Genomic DNA, 17,243 nt, shown 5'->3' with positions numbered 1-17,243 from the left:
CTGTATATGAAGCACAAATGTCTTGAAAAAGGACTGCATAAATAAAAACAAACAAAACTTGTTATGTCTGTCTTCAGAGATACTTAAGACTGCTTGTTTTCTCAACTTCTCGGCTTTGGCTTCTCAGCACTGTTAGGTCTATTTGTTCTAGGAGGTCTACATGTACAACAGTTCAGTGGCAAGTAAATCTTTGGGCAACGTATTCTTTTCAATATAAATTACTGGCCATAAAGCGACAATTAAGTCACCCCTGAGTAAAAAAACAATTTAACATGACTTTCATTTTTCCTATTTTAAAAAGTATAGGAAATCAACTTTCAAATGTTATTATGGAGTACTCGGGGGGGGGGGGGAAAGGAAAAAAAGAAAAGAAAAAGAATTTCTAAAGCAGAACAGCTTAAGATCTTCTTGTTTAAAGGACACAAAGAGAGACAGCTATAGTTGTTGGCAATTGCCCTTAGAAAAAGAATGCAATAGCTTTAGCTGGGTTCTAAGTGTTCTGAACCCAGGAATGAACCTTGAGATCCACCTTTTAGCTGCATAGTTAAAGTCGAGCTTACTGCTGACTACCGCCAAAATCCAGATGAGCTCCAGTTCTTCAAAATCAAAGACTGCATTAAGCTTGAAGGCATCATCTCATCTCTCACCTTCTCCTTTAACAGCTGAGTTTTCTTCATAGCATAATTTGGAGGTGCTTTTCTGAACCTTTCCTTCTCTTTCACAATCTGTAAAATGCAGAGGAAACAGCAAGAATATGCAAATATGAAATGCCTATTTCAATACTTGGACACTAGAAGCAACAGATCAATATCACCTAAGAAATGTACTTACTGCCACAGAATTTTACTCATGCTCTTTCTCTGCTGCATTTTTTAATTTGTGACTTGGTAATGAGTTACAGCTCCATTCCCCTCACTTACGACCTACAAAAATCTGATGCTAATCACATTTGGTCAGTATTAAGCAAGTATTAAACCGCAGAAACTGTGATAAATGCACCTATCATGATGCTGTTAGCTTTTCAGAACTTGAGAACTAAGTTGCCACACTCAGGTTAGGAGTTCAGAGCTCTGCAACACAAGTTCAAGAGGAGGTAACAGGGCACAAAGGATTAAGTAAAGCAGGAGTGAGCACCAAACAACAGCTGGATCACTAAGCTACTCTATCCAGTTACATAACTTTATTTTGAGCCTTTATTTTCTTCTTAGGAAGCAAATACCATGATCATTTTGCTTTGTAACAGCTAGTGCTCTGCTCCATGAGTTCCTGTCACCTTTAAGCACTGCCACAGCCTCACTACAATGCACTGTTTACCTCCTCGATGTCCTGGTCATTAAACTTGTAGTTGAGGGCTTCTTTGATGGACACTTCCTTCTTGTTTATCTCATCTAGTGTGGGTAGCTGCATCCCAGCAGAGAACATCTAAACACAAGTGACAAAGAGGTTACTTTCCACTTAAAAATATCCTTGGCAGAAGGCTGCTAAGAAGAAATAAAGTCTGGCAAACTTACCGCTTCCTTCCACTTCATAAACTCACTTTCAGTAAATTCCTGATTTGAGACAAACTCCAAACGAAACACACGCGAATCACTGCCATGCCTGCAACAAGAAAGTGTAACAACATCCGTCTCTGATAGTACAGAGCTGTGATGTTGGATCTATAGGTGTAAACTGATTCAAGAAGCCCAAAACCAGACATCTAAGGCTACTCTTGTGGCTCGCGTGCTACCTATTCCTAACTTCAGTCAGGTCAGCCATAGTTCAGGAGCCTATATCAGCTATTAGTAGTAATGCAAAAGAATACTAGACAGTGAGTCTGCAGGGAACAGTCGCTCAGTTGTGGCAGTAAAACCCTCAGAAGGAAACAGAAACAGACCTCTCTCACACCTAAACCTTACATACCCTATTTGGCGACCCATGGCATGATCTTCGGAAATGCAAAGCTCCTTCATGTTTGGACCAGTAGAAGTAACCTTTAAGCAGTACTGAATTATACAATGCTAGAGCCAACCCCTATCTAATTTTTCATACGTTGGCCAGTCAAAAGCCAGAAATCCCTAAACATTTTCTGTGGAGCACTACCTTTGGCACTACCAGCTAAACTACTATACTGCTACTAGCCAATACTAAAATTAGTTGCCATGGTGTAAATTTCACTCAAAGCATGGAGCTCTCTCCTGATGTAGCCTAAGAAGTTATTGAATGTCACAATGCCTTTAGATAAGAATTTTTTTTTTTACTCCATACTTGCACACATGTGCATTCTCCACATGCCTTCCTGTTTGTCCCAAATGGTTAATGTCTTCTTGTCCTATCTCACCAGGATGTTTTGTATTGTAACTGTTAACCTTCACCTCATGATCCTTATAAAGACCATAAGAACAACTGAGAAATCCAATGCCACATTCAGCTTCTTCCCTCCAAAGTACCATTTTATGTTGTAACACGTATGCCAGATCCAATCATCCCTTCAAATGATACATATTTCTAACATCTGATTATAACAACAGTGGAGAAAAGATATAAGAGAGTATTGCAAAGGTCAAGAGGCATATATAATCAATCATGGGTTACTAACGCAAATGAATTGCTCAGATGTTGACACAATCACAAGTCCCTGCATGAGATTTTTTAAAATAATTTCCATTATGCCCAAGGTGAAAAAAACCCAAACAAACCCAACCCCAACATTCTAGCAGTAAGTGGCACGGCAAGGCCCAGTCTGCTTTTTAGCTCATCTCCAAACCACACACAGAACATTATTTGCTATGAAAAGGACACCGATTCATGAACTGATGAGGATTAATTTGGTATCTTACCGCAACTGTAGTCCTTTGTTTGTCCGGGTACCACCAAGCTGGTAAACCTTTGCAGTCTCTACCACACCAGTTATTTCAGCAACCTATATCACAGAGTAAAATACACAAGAAGAAGGATGCAAGAGGGGTTTTTTTGCGTTCCTGGAATATATCTGGCATATTCAAGCCTTTTCACTAGAGATCAAAAACCTTAATCTAACTAACAATTCTAACTAGATCAAGAAAAGCAAGACTCTTCAGTGTACACTATCAGGTACTGAATTAGTTGCTTCATGCATCACCTTTGAGTTGACAAATTATACCATCTGAATGCTTGATGCAGTTTTTCTATCTTCTCAGTTCTGCCTTCCTGACCAAATGGTGTACACTTTCCTACTTTTTGTATTTCCTTTTCAATTAACGCTGGTTTGGGTTAACGTATGTCCCAAATGAAATACACCAGTGCTGCTCACATACTAAACACAGCCCCTCTGGGGACCTTTTTAATGCAATTTTAGAGAATATTATTGCATCTTATGATTGTGCAGTTACAGCAATGAAACAGAAAAACAGAATTGTGTTCTCAATCGCGTTCTCTTCTGAAGCACACTGATGTACTAGAAACACTTCGTAAAAAAAGAACCGAGACCACGCAATAACTTGGGAACATTCCCAGAAATAAGGAGTGAATGTTACTCATCCTTACTTGGTCAAAGCACAGTCCTGAACTCTAGTTTGCAACACAAATGATGAGACAAGACAGCATGAACCAAAGCTGGAAGAACAGGCTTTGTTAGTGCTTCCTCTCTCACTCACCTAGCTGGTCCCACAGATTTATTTATTTTTAAACCAGTCTCCTCCACTTCTTTGGCAGCAATTACATTTTCTGGTTATAAGCAATTTTTTTCTATTAACCACTCAAACAATCACAGGTACCTGAGAATTGCTGAGCTGCAAATATTGTATTGCAGCACTATAAAAAGAACTAAATCCCTTGGAACTAAACTCACCCGATAAACAGGTTTGCTGTTGTGATTTCCAATGCCAATACGGACAAAGCAACCAGTGACTGTCTTGGCAAAGAAGGGCATATGACACCAGCGTTCCAGCTTGTGTCGTGATAACCGTACTCGGTTCAGTTCTTCAGGCAAGGACACCGGCTGGGACTTAGGAGGAATTTCTTCTTTCCTGATTTGGGAAAGGTGAGAAGGAATAAAGAAAAAAAGTAGAGACATAATCACCAAAAAAGGGGTCCTGAGCAAGGTACAGCATGAGTGCTAATTATTTAAATTACTAGTAAAAGGAATGATTCATCATGCACTAGTTGACTGTAGAGATGTGAATTTAGCATTCATGAGAAAGGCTTGTTACCCACTGGCCCTGCTACCACAAAGCAGAAAGACTCGCACACCAAGGCAGTTTATAGGCCAATGCTTTAAGATAAGCCAGCACACATCTCTGCCCTCCTGATATGCCAGGGTTCTGCAGCTGCTAAACTGTAGGACTAAACAAATCTGTGAACAACAGTGTAAATGGCGCTAAAGGTAACAGCAGGGAACTGAAGTTGCAAACCCATCCAAGGTAAATCAGCCCCATGCACCATGATATAGAAGCCAAGGATGCAAATCTGAGCAATGCAAGTGTGCCCAGAGGCAAAACCACTTTAGAGACACTGAACTGCCCCCAAACAATCCTCTAAAACAGCATGTGTCTACATAAAGTGGAACTCTGTTTTTGAACACACACTTACAAGTAATCATAGTTCAGTGTTTGCTACTTACTCTTCCTCTTCATCAGATGATGAGGATCTGGATGAGCGATCACTTTTCTCACTAGACTTATCATCCTCCTCCTCCTCTTCATCATCAGAGTATACTTCACTAGTTTTTAATGGCTGTTTTTTTGCAAGCAATTCAGCTGGAGGAAGGATGACAGAGAACAAGGAAAAGCAAGCTGTAAATTTTTTGCGAAAGCTTCCTTTTAGAGCTGAAACCCTGTTGTTGTTTAAAAAAAAAAGAGGCAGATAGCTGTTAATTTTACGCTGGATACAAGTGCCACATGTTCAAATCCACTAGTAAGCTAAGCACTCCATTGTATATATTCAAAGAGAGAAATCAAAGTATTTAAAAGCATCTTAAATCTCAGTTGTACTTATCTTCAGTCTCCCAAATTGACCGCACGTAGCAATACAAGAGGGGCATAACAACTGGATATACAAGATAAAACTATTATGATCAGACAACTCATTGTTATTTTGCAAGGAAAAAAAATCGAAAATCTCACGTTTGGAGAGGACCGCAATAAAACCCAGTAGAGTAACAAAAAGGGTTGCATCAAAAGCCTGTGGCAAGACGGACAAAATGATGTACCAGTGAAGAAACAAGCAAATGTAGACAAGGTAGCACAAGTACAATAAATATGGTTTGGATGGTTCAGAGATTAAATAACAGAATCTAAGTGACCAATTCAAATACATGAACTAAACATTACCAAGTCCCATTCAATAGACTGCAATGAAAGTTTGCTTTGTTTTCAGACCATTCTGGGGAGGGGCGGGGGGGAGGAATACAGCATCAGTGGTGCCAAACAGTACCCTAGGTGGTTCATGTTGGGCAAAAGACCAAGGATAACACAGACACGGAATTCATTCACTCCAAGGTGTAGGATTGTTGCATTAATTAGAAACAGGAAGTAGCACTTTCAGAAAGCTGTAATAATGCCTCAAAAATTGTAGCAATAGCAACAGCAACACACTTTCATACCTGTTCTGTTCTTCCTTTTCTCTCTTTCTGCTTTTAGCTCCTCCATTGCTTGAGATTTCTTGTCTAGCTTCTCATCCCGCTTTGATCGCCGCTCTTTGTTATGTGACATGACCTAAAAACATGCACAGAAAGTCCCTCAACACCAAGTGCAATCCATAAATTGAAATGCATTAAAACAAAGATTGTTTGCACACTTTGAAAACTTTTCAAATAGAAAGTACTAACAAACTCCATTTTGAAATCAGTTTTTTTCAAGTTCATTTTTACAGAGGCTAGGGAGAGGAAAATCAATTTGAAGCATATTTCTTTTTTCTACTTCGTATCAAAAATAATGAACATATTTACACTTCAACATTTCTGCCACCAAGTTTTAGTCTCAAAACTCCTCCTTAAAGTCAAAAAAGGACTAGAGAAATAAAGTGGAAGTAATTCTGCAGCTAACAAGTAATGAGGAAAAATTGGATTAATATTATTCTCATTTGCTTCTCCTTCTGCAAGGCCAAATCAAGGCACTTGTTCCCATTCGGTAGCAAAGAGAAAAGTTATGTTAAAAAATACTTAAAGCAGGAATAAAGTTGTGTGTAAAGTCTGCAATATGAATCCAAATCTTAAATGTTGTAAGCCTTCTAATATTTTCCGTTTCTAACGGGTCTATCTGGAATACCAGGTAGCACAGAAAGTAGCTTCTATAAGCATGAGACAGTCATTTGAAGTAGGTCAAAGTAATTTCTGGAAGGCACTGTAAAAGAACTCTGCATAAGATCCTTTTATATATGCATATATGTATATGCATCTACACATTATGTATTATATATATGGACTATGTAAGTATATACACACACATACATATATGGACTTGAGAGGGGTAGGGAGATGAGATTCACTCCACTTAACATGTGCCTAAGGGAAAACTCATCTCACCTAATTTGACTGAAGTGTTAAACATCTATTTCACTAGAAAATAACTTGGAGTGAATTGCCAGCTGGAGGTGCTCTCCTCCATTGCACAAAGACAGATGCAACAACAAGTGCAAACAACCAACTAGTTCTTAGATGGCTAAAGCTAGGCAAGATGACTCCCATCTCACTCTGGGAGCCTATCTGCCCAGACTCTATAAATAGTTAAGGGCAGGATCTTAACCATTTGAAACTACAGCCAATTCAGCCATTTGAAACTACAGTTCAGTTACAGAGGCCTCACCCCAAAAACTGGTATTATCCTCTTTCTACTGGAGGTGGAAAAACTATAGAACTATTTCTGCTCCTCCTAGCATTCAAGCTTGTCCTTGACACCCCTACCAGTAGAAACTAAGCATTCTTTCCATTGTATATGCATGCAAAATAATTAAGACAACAGCTGAGCAGTTTCTGGCCTGCGCTCTCAAACTTTCACTTGCAAGAAAGACTGCTTATGTAATGTTTCAGACTGAATGACAGAAGTTTGGCTAGAGGAACCGCAAAAGGTTGCTTTCCTGTTCTCATATGGGAGGACTATCACAGCAACTCTAGATATAGCTGCAACTTTGCATTTTTCATTAAAAGGAGTTATCAGTGCATCCCTCAGCAGGCCAAAGATGTTAATTTTTTTAAATGAACTGGAAAGGCTAAAGATAGCTTCAGCATATAAACGAACTAAATTCTGACCTGCTTACCACACTCTTTGACATTAAGGGAAAACATTAGGGGCAGAGAGACGCAGCATCCTATCTCCTATTGCCAAGGGAAAAGGGTTTGTTAATAAGGACAGTTCCATTTCCTACCTGGGATTCCTGGATCTGCGTGAGTTTTTTCTTCTCCTGCTCTTCCTCTTGCTTTTTCTTTTTCTCTTTCTTTTCTTTCTTTTTTGCCGTTTTTAGTTTCTTCTTGATTTCAAATCTAGTAGCAGATATTGAAACAAAAAGAATGTATGAAAGAATGCTCTCTCCCTGCGTGAGCAAAGTACTGCTCAGATGCTATCACAGCTTAAGTTGTTAGTAGGCTGCAAGGAACATTTCCACTGCTTGCCCCAGATGGATAACCCTTTAACACTATCCTGTCCCCCATTCCCATCTCCTCCCTTTCCCAAGAAAATTAAGGTGAAGAAAAGCTGAGCATAGAAAAGTGCAGGCTTACAGACAGCTAACCTAAAGGGCTGAGGAGACCACATAGTAATGGCTACTCCCCAGAAATCTGTCCTTACTCTGTCTTCACGTTTGCCAGTGTAGTGACCATTGCATGCTGCCTCCAACTCTAAAAAGAATTGGCTATTTCACATCATTTGAATCTCAACAGCTAAAAACTTTGTTGTTTAAAGCCACTTTCATGCTAACTTTTTCATGCTTAAACTCCACCTTTCTACTGGCACCAGTCTGTATAAGAACGACTGCAACGAAGTCACAGTGAGTCCTCCTTCAGCAGCTACATTCCAGTCAGACTCGGGCAGTTTCTGCAGTCCAATTTAGGCACTTCCATTTCTACCTTCACGAAATATGTCACCCTGAAATCTTATTTTCAGCCACTGTATTCAGAAGAGTAGTGATTTCACTGGAACTGTCCTGTGGCTGAGATTCCACTGCACCATGGACTGGTCATTGCTTTAGTGAAGTGTGCATATGGACAAACACAAGAAAAAAAAAATACTTAAATTCCAATAACTGAAATTCAAAATGTGTTATCCACATGCGTATTACACAGTCCATTCTTCTTCAGTCCTTTACACCTGGATTTTGTAGACAAGAAGCTGAAGTGCCAGATGAACTCCTTGCCCTTTATACCTTTAACATGAAGCATAACATACAGGGCACAGGCATCGTATCACATAGAATGCCTACTGTAATCCCAATGAACCCACAGTACAATGTACATACAAAGAGCTAGACAGCATTTCAAAAGATTCAACTTACCATAAAGTTAAAGAGCTACCCCCCACCACCAGCCCCTTAGTTCTACCTGGCAACCTCTTTACATAGAACAGGACAAACTCATTTAAGATTAAATCAGTAACTCAAGCTTAGACTGTTTAGCTTGTTTGTATCAAGCATTCTCCAGTGTTCATTCTGAAAGAAAGACTTTCAGTTACCATGGAACAGTGAATGGAATTTAAAAATACGGTATCCTTCTACCTGATCTAAATCCAATCTTTCACTCATTCTGATCCCTTTGAGGAGAGCAGCAGACTAGAGAAGACATTGAAAGTAGTATTAAAACCACAGATAAACAGGCAGTGCTCTAACTATGGCTTGGACAAATGGACAGTCTGACAGTAGCTTGTACTGACATGATTTACTCAACAGAAGTCAGTCCCCTAGAGAAATTTGTCAGCAAGTGAGAAAACAGAGAAGTCACTGAAGAGGGAAGAAACTGGAGAAAACTTGCCCCACATGTGCCAAATTTCTTCTGTTAGACACATGGGAAGAAAAATACCTTTACTACAAGGAAGCTGCCTGACGGGACAGTGTTACAGTAACAAACAAACAAAACCACAACACCTAAGGTAGAAGTCCACAAACGATCCCTTGAAAATGACATCTCCAACACGACTCCTCATTATTTCAAATACCTCTCTCTTTTATTAGGGCCCCATCCAGCTTCACACCCATACAGAGGCAACCCTAACACTGCTCTCTGCTTCACCACCGTTTTCTGAAAAATTCCAGAAGCTCATGTACACCTTATACTTTGTTTGCCGTTTTCCAAAGTATCAGCATGTGAGAGCTAACACAAAAAAGACAGAAGAGAAAGCAGTCCTTCTGACTGGCATCTAGTGTATGAAGCAGTAATATGGCTGCAACGTTAGCTGACAGAACCATGCATACTCAACAGCTGAGAAACTTTCAGAAACTGACTTTTACAAGAACACGCATAATTCCTGCTGCGTGCTTCTCAACCAGCTACAAGGACAGTTTACGCAAAAAATCTACAATAAAGCTTAACTGACTCTATAGTGCTGAATGCTTGGACCCCAAACATGAGAGCAGTCAGCATACTCTTCACACTGTATGAATTTGCTACCAAATATCAACAGATACAAAAGTCACCTTCTCTTTAGCACTTCTCTCTTCTCTATCCGGTTAAACAGCTCCTGCTCTCTCTCCTTTTCTGTCATTTGTTCCAGTCGAGCTCTGTCTTCTTCATCTCCCATCAGATCCTCTCCATAGCCATCATGGAATTCCTCATCTTCAGATGAAGAATCTGAATCTGAGCTAGATGAGGAGCTGTTGCTTTCCGAGTCAGAGACTTCTCCTAAAACAAAAATACAAGGCATTGAGATTCAGCTGGGGCAAAGCCCAACCAATTCATTGTAGCATGTTAGCAAGGGATACCAAGAATGAATTTTACACTCCTCTTCCACTATACTAAAAGCGTACATATCATGAAAACTAAACCCAGGAGGAAATACTTTATTACCCCAAGATATGCATGTTAAAAAATTATAAAATGAGTGGTACTACATGTGAACACAAACTGGGTTATAAGTAAAAATTCTTAATAGAACAAGCAAATTTTAGGAGGTTGGTTAAACTTTTGGTTAGTATTAGGGTCTTAAGGTTAGATTTCTATGCCTATATGCTTATGTCCCTGAGAAGCTGCTTATACATCCATAACTTTGTAAGTGTGTGTGCGCACCTTAAATGCCACTATTCACCACCACCAATACTCCTCATTATAGCAACCTGAAGAACCAAAATTCGTCATTTGAAGACTGCAACACTATGAATTGCTACATCACAAAATAAAGTTGAAACACACTACCCTCGGGACTGGCAAGGCCATGATGCTAGCTCTAATACTGTAACAAGCCCTCCCAGTTACACATGGGCTTAGGGAACAACCAACTCCCCAATAAGATTGGGTAACACCACCTTAAAACTTGATCCAAGTCCAAGTGCTTTGATTATCTCACCTAATTGACTACATTACACCAAATCGCAAAAGCAGACATTAGGATTCTTTCTTTCACTTTCATTCTGGTCTCAGTATTTCCAGAAACTTCCAGTTTTGCAGTCTCACACCGTGAAAAACTTTGATTTGTAAGCACTGATATATACAGGTTCAGTCACTTCATGCTTTGGTCTGTCTCTGCTGTGCTTAATATACTTAAAACTGTAGGCTCCTTCATATTCTTTCTTAACTTTGTTTTTTTAGTATCAACTGAAATCACAACTAACCATCTGCAAATCTTCACGGGCATGATGAAAACAGGAACACAAGAAGTTTGCCCAGCATTCGAACAGATTCAATATTCATGTAAAATAATTCTGACAAAGTTATAGTAATGATTTTTCTTCTTCCATGTCAGTATAAATGTGCAAGAATTCCAATTCAGAGCAAATGCATGCAAGATAAGCTCCTATTTGCATCACGCAACACTATACACCTCTCCCTTTGTCATCACAAGAAGTTTGGGAAGGGAAAATACATCAATGGGAATAAAAGAAAATGCTACCCACACTACAGATGGGACATGCTAGAAGGAAGGAAAGAATTTTCCAGGGAAAGCCAAGTAATGAAATATGTCATACATTCATCAGTTGAAACAGTATTTAGTGTTTCAGTTGTAATGGAGTGCTTACAGCAATGCTATACCGAATTATATGCACTTCAAGCCATGGCAAGTTTAAGAGTCACCCAGACTACAAGTAACACAAAGAAAACTCTTTGAAGGTAGTCTTTAACATCACCATTTAATATTACTCTTCAGTGTGCACAAAGGGGGTAATGTCACTTGGAATTACACTGTAAGTAGATGCACATGTGTTATCTTACCCTCTTCAGGTGCTGAGCTCTCAGCCGAGCTGTCTTTATCTGAGCTGCCTGAAGAGGCAGCTTTGTTCATCTGTTTCTTCATGGCTCCTTTCTTCTCTGCCTTACCCGCTTTTCCCTTTTTTTTGTTTTTAGACCCTCCAACAGTCCACTGCAAGGAAAGAACCAAGAAAGGGATCATGAGACATGAACACCACTCTGTTCTCCCTCCCCCAAAACATTGGGGTAAAAATGACTGAGAAACAGTCCAATATCTGACAGCAACAAATCAATCATACAAGGGAAGAAAAAAAAAAGAAGCTAATAGGAAACTTATAAAATGAAAGCATTTTACAAGGTTTCTTGGGTTTGGGGGGGTGAGGTGTTACGTGGTTGTTTTGGGTTTTTCCTTTAAAAACAAAAAAATCCATTATCAGTGCAAGCCAACAGTTGGTAGGACACCCCTCTTAAAAACAACGAAGTCTTCAGAGTCTGCAATATCCACCAGGAGAAAAGAGGTACTGAAAACATTTTCCTAGGAAAATAATCTTAAACAAAAAGTGTCCAACTGCATTTGTAAAGATTAGCTTCAGTTTACGACTATTAAACAGAAGCAACAGATGTGTTTCCAAAACTAGTTTATTCAAGAGCGCATTTTAGATTTCATGAAGGCACACCAATTATACATGACAGCCTTTCAGAAATCTCAGTTTTACCAAGAGTACACAGCATCTGTATTTTTATGCAACAAACCAATAGCGCACTCGCTCATAGACAGTCGTGCCACCACCTGCATCTATGTACACAAGTTGGAATCAAATCAGAATCACAGAAGTCAGGGAAAAAAGAAAAAAAAAAAAAAGAAATGTCAAGTTAATTTTAATTTTCTCTTAATATCGTATCTTCAATTAACTTAGACTGCAGTTTCCAAGTACAGGACTTAAACCACCACAGACACACGGGTAGCAACTTTAAATCCCAAAGTCCCAGGAGAAGAACTAGTATTTACCTTACAGTGTGATTTCTTGTTAGAATTTTTGCATTGTCCCAGCTACCTGGGTAAAGCCAGAAGGGAACAGAACTGGTAAGGATTGCCTCTGTATTATTTTAAGGCTTTACAATATTTTGCACTTCACTACCTCTCCTAGAAATTCTCCAGGCGCAAGACCTTCATGGATAAGATGGTTTCTTTCTAAATATATATATATATATATATATATATATATATTTAGATTGTTATTCTCTTTGTACCTGTATATTACTCTCATCTTTCATGCACATCACCATCTGTTCAAGCATGCAGTCTACTAAAAATATATACTCCTAATTCAAAGGGGCAAATACTCTTTTGCATAACTGAGATCTTGCACTCAAAACTACTCTACCTGGAAAAAAAAAAAAAAATCTTTATATTTGACCTCAGGTGCACACAAACTTGAGGCTTCTCACCCATTCACCCCTTCCTGGGGGATGAATCAAGTCGATCTCTGCCGGCAGTAATCATTCCATCAAATTTGATGACTTCTTCTGCCTGATTAGGCACCAACTTCAGAGAAGCCCGGTGTTCAAATACTCTAAATGAAACTCAGCCGAGTAGTTAGAAGCTATTACCTGATCTACTAATATCTTTAGAATTTCCTAGGTTTTGATTACTCTCACATCCAGCCTTGTACCTTCCATATTACCAACTGCTTCATCATCTTCTTTAAGCATCAGCTGTGTATTCAAAAGTATCTGTCAAAGGCCAGGCAGAAGTTTTATTTTCTGAGGTAAAAGTACAGCTACCTCGTGGTGAGCCTCCAATTGCAATCCATACCCTATGCAGTTACCCCAGTCTGTTATGGTGCACAGGATAGGTAAGAAACTGCACAGAAAGCATCTGACTTTATATCAGCCTGAGCTTGCACTCAAGTCTTTATTGGCTTCCACGTTAAAGTTTTACTTGTTTAGTGTTACACTACTGCTGCCTAATAATATTCCTGGTTAACTATGCCTATGTAAATCAGTTACGAACAAGCTTGTACTCTGCCTGAATCTGCTCAAACCTCAGGAATCATCTCCTAGGTATTACAGAAAAGTGCACTTTTGCTATTTGTTCAAGAGCTCACCTACTGCCAGCATACCAGTGAAAATACAACAGTGAGAAAGTGAAACCGAGCATTTAGCAGGGAGGAGCAGAGTCCTCTGAACCCAGGACACAGAGGTGCCTCCTTCCCAGAGCTCTGCCACTTCTTTTCAGTGTTCTAACACTGAATTATACCTTGCCTCAGCATGCTGTATAGCAAGGAAGAAGCACAGAGAAAGCCATAGTATACACCACAGTTATATCAAGACCTTGAGAGGTCATGCTGAGATGAAAGAAGCTAAGATCATATAAAAACAGTGGGACTTCAGTTGTTAATAAAATGTTTAATAGCTGTAGATACATGCATTACAGATCACTGTTCTCAGCCTTTGACTCACAAGTGGACTTGCGGAGAGAACCTGGGACCAGGAAGATGGGACTGAAGAGAAAGCTGTGTGACCACCTCCTGAACAAAAAAGAGTAATAAAAAATCTGCCCTCATCTAGGAAATTTTGCTTTGGTTTCTATTTCACCCTGGAGATTACACTTCATCCTGCTTTTGTTTATGCAGGTGACGTCTATGTCTTTTAAGTCACAATAACTGGTTGTCACCTCCCAGTTTCAGTGCTGTCACAAAGCCGAATTCCTCCTCTGAAGAAGAGGTGCTTCAGGGGTTATTCCACTACCCCAATCACTCATGAATGCCTGGTCATTCCTGGTACCACTACAGGACAAGACAAGGGTTCAAGCAAGCCTTAAGGACAAATAAATCATCAAAACCAGGACGTAGTCAGTGCGAGGCTCTTTTAGGCTCACAGATTGCTCTGCAGGCTCAGGAACCATCAGTTGTCATTTGGGCACTGAATGACCACTCTGTATTTTTCAGAGAGAGACTAGCCAACATCAAGTTTCTTCTTACAGCAGAGGAAGACATAACAGAGATTAGCAGGTCAGGGCGGGGGGGCGGGGCAGCAGGACGGGAGACAATACTGGAAAGCCGTGAGCTGCATGGCAACCTGCAGACCAAACCAGAGTCTTGAACCCCTTCCTCACGCTCTAGCACACCAGTGGAAATCAGAAAGGCAACAACATGTTTGCATGTAACATCAACTAAAAACGCACACACAGTTATAGTCAGAAGAATTTGTTTGCTCTGTTTCCCTTAACTCCATGCATCTCAAACAGCAAACAATAACCATATTTTCCAAAATCTGTCCTCTATTGCAGCTTCTCCAGGTTCCCTCTTCCGTGTTCCAGTCAGGCAGAGCCAGTCAATACTTCTCGCACGCTTTCCATGACTATAACGCCTCCTCTAAACAGCCTCTCTATTCACTGTTGCCTCCTCGGCCACCATCTGGAACCCTCCCTGGTTCCAGACACAGCAAGTTAATAAACCCATGCAGAAGTGTGCTGCAACATGGCTTTCTGCTTATTGTTTAGTACTATCGAACAACAGAGCTTTATGGTTCATTCACAGGAAGTAGCGAGAAGAGCATTTCAATTTTTCCTCTTGCTTCCAAGGTTCACAGTGCTAATAGCTTGCATATTTCCCCCAAGAAACGGTTGGACTCAATGATCTTAAAGATCCTTTCCAACCTAAATGATTCTACAATTCTAAGAAGTCCAAGTTAAGCCACAGTACCCAGAATGGACTGCCAGTAACAAAAAACAACCCACAATAGAAATTAGCCAGATGTAGAAGTCAGCTTCTACAAAAGCAACTACACAAAATGATTGAAGAAAATCATTTATAGCTTAGCAAACCTGGAACATATTTCCACTAGGGAGATGAAATGAGAGCGAGGGGAAAAAAGGAGAGGGGAAAAAAGTGAGCTTTCAGAGTGCAGAATGCAGTAGAATTGTTTTACACCCGCTGCTCAGATAGTCACTATTTTCTTCCATTCACACAGTACCGAAATGCATTGTCCACTGAGATTTTATTTTGCAAATAGGTATTCTCCCTGCCTTTTTTTTTTTTTTTTTTTTTTTTTTTTTTTTTAATTTCAAACTGGACAGAGTGTCCTTGCCATATCCTTCCCTCCTGGACATGGCTTTTATAAGCAAAAGACAAATTACAAGTCATAACATCAAAGCAAAACAGGTCTCTTACCAATGTGTTCCTTTCCTAGGCCAGATAAACTTACACGCCATGACAACATGACAGCTTAAGAGCGCCAAGGTACATAACATTAGCCCAGCTTACAAACTTTCATCCATTCTCCTCTGTTCATACAGGGAAAACAAAAGGCAGTCCTCCAGGCAAGTCATCAAACTGCAGTTTCAGCCTGTCTGAAGACAACAGCAGGCAGCACAGATATGAAGATAAGGCAGCATTTACTGTCTTCAGGGTTTCTCAAAGCTGGGAGAACTCTGGAGACAGCAGTCCAAGAGCTACAAGGAGGAAAATACTCTCTACCACTACTGTTAAAACTAAATAGTAAATAAAAAACCCTTGTTACTTTTCCTGCCTTTCAGGGTCTGTACCTGTCATTCGGACACCTCAAACACCTTCACAATGACAACAGCCCAGCAATTAGAAAACTAGGACACAAAGAGGAGACCCAAGGTGCCAACACCAAAATAGAAAGGAGATGAGCAAATAAAGGAAACACCTTCTGAAGCCACAGAAGAGGCTTTGCCAAGAACTGCCTGAAAGCAAGCTTCATGGGCCAAAAAATCGCCAGACACCTGATCCACCCTTATTGTCCGAGTATTGCTCAAAGGAGCTCACAGAAAGGTAACTATGGGTAACTATGGAAAGAAAAAAAAAAGTCTGCCTATAGTAGGTTCAAATTCAGTTTAAGCTGCAAGTTAACATTTGCTCTAGAAGTATTTGGAGGAGTCCATGTATTGAATAATGGCAAGAACTGCTGCGTGACAACATTGAGATGGTAGATACCAAATGCCAATGAAGAAGCACCCTCTATAATCAAAACAAACTTGGGGATGCTACTGGCTGTGGAAAGCTGCAACGTTTTATTTAGGAAGCCTGGGCCAAACAGCTAGAGATGGCAACAGCCATATAACACTTGGTCAACAACTGCCTTGCATGGCTCTAACATCACCAGCCAGCAAGTATTATCTGGACTAACAAAGGCTTAATGACTTCTCTAGATACTAGACAGTTCCTTATGACTGGATTGTTCTCAGCAAAAACTGCTCCCTGGGTACAAAGGAAAAGTTCAATCAGTGAAAAAAATTAAATAAAATCACATATTCAATTCCAGCACCTCCATGAGTCTGGAGCAACCTGCTCCACTTCAGAGCTCCTCTCTCCTCCTTATGTGGTATGCAGACTCTCATACCACGTAACTTCTGGGGACTTGATTTATCCCCGTGCTAGTTTGCAATTTAAAGAAGCTACTTGCAGACCAAATTTTATACCTATTTTGTTCACAGTTGGTTCACATTACTTCTTTGGACATGCTAGCCTCCATACAATTAGCCTGTGCTATTCAGATTTGCACTTGCACTTTGTTTGGGGTGGGGGAAGTAACAGCACCTCTCTTCCTTAGGGAAAGCTTTACTACTGCACCCATTAACAGCTGAAGGAAACTGTCTCCAAGAAAAGTCAAAGTTACAAAATACACAGCCTTCTAGGCTGTGTATAAGAAGATTAAAGCACAGCCCGTTTCAAATTTCCTAAGCTTGAAAAAATGTACGGCAAAGGCCTCACAGGACTAGAGAACCCACTCATTCTTGAAGGTCTAATTAAGCAGCATTATGAAATAAAAGCACACAGGAAAAGACGACATTTAGCATCATAATCTCCACAAGCCCACAAAAGACACCCCCAAACCAGAAGGAACACATGCAGTTTTCCGCTATCTGTGGTTTACTAGAGTGCTCTAACTTGAAGTGTAGTAAGTAGATCCAAACTTTCAAGTTCTTTCCTCA

General features: G+C 40.0%; 1 protein-coding gene across 1 annotated transcript in view; it reads right to left on the bottom strand.

Moving 5' to 3' along the window:
- The window catches only part of RTF1 (RTF1 homolog, Paf1/RNA polymerase II complex component), a 31,644-nt gene that overhangs the window by 8,105 nt on the left and 6,296 nt on the right, over positions 1–17,243 (bottom strand). Inside the window, 10 exon segments of the mRNA XM_050897188.1 lie at positions 648–725; positions 1,315–1,422; positions 1,512–1,599; positions 2,820–2,902; positions 3,809–3,986; positions 4,580–4,715; positions 5,561–5,672; positions 7,321–7,435; positions 9,577–9,781; positions 11,306–11,453. Coding sequence (XP_050753145.1) covers positions 648–725; positions 1,315–1,422; positions 1,512–1,599; positions 2,820–2,902; positions 3,809–3,986; positions 4,580–4,715; positions 5,561–5,672; positions 7,321–7,435; positions 9,577–9,781; positions 11,306–11,453 — 1,251 coding nt within the window.

This window comes from Gymnogyps californianus, chromosome 5 (assembly GCF_018139145.2).
Source record: "Gymnogyps californianus isolate 813 chromosome 5, ASM1813914v2, whole genome shotgun sequence".
NCBI classification, from domain to species: domain Eukaryota; kingdom Metazoa; phylum Chordata; class Aves; order Accipitriformes; family Cathartidae; genus Gymnogyps; species Gymnogyps californianus.
This window is presented reverse-complemented; position numbering and strand designations above follow the sequence as displayed.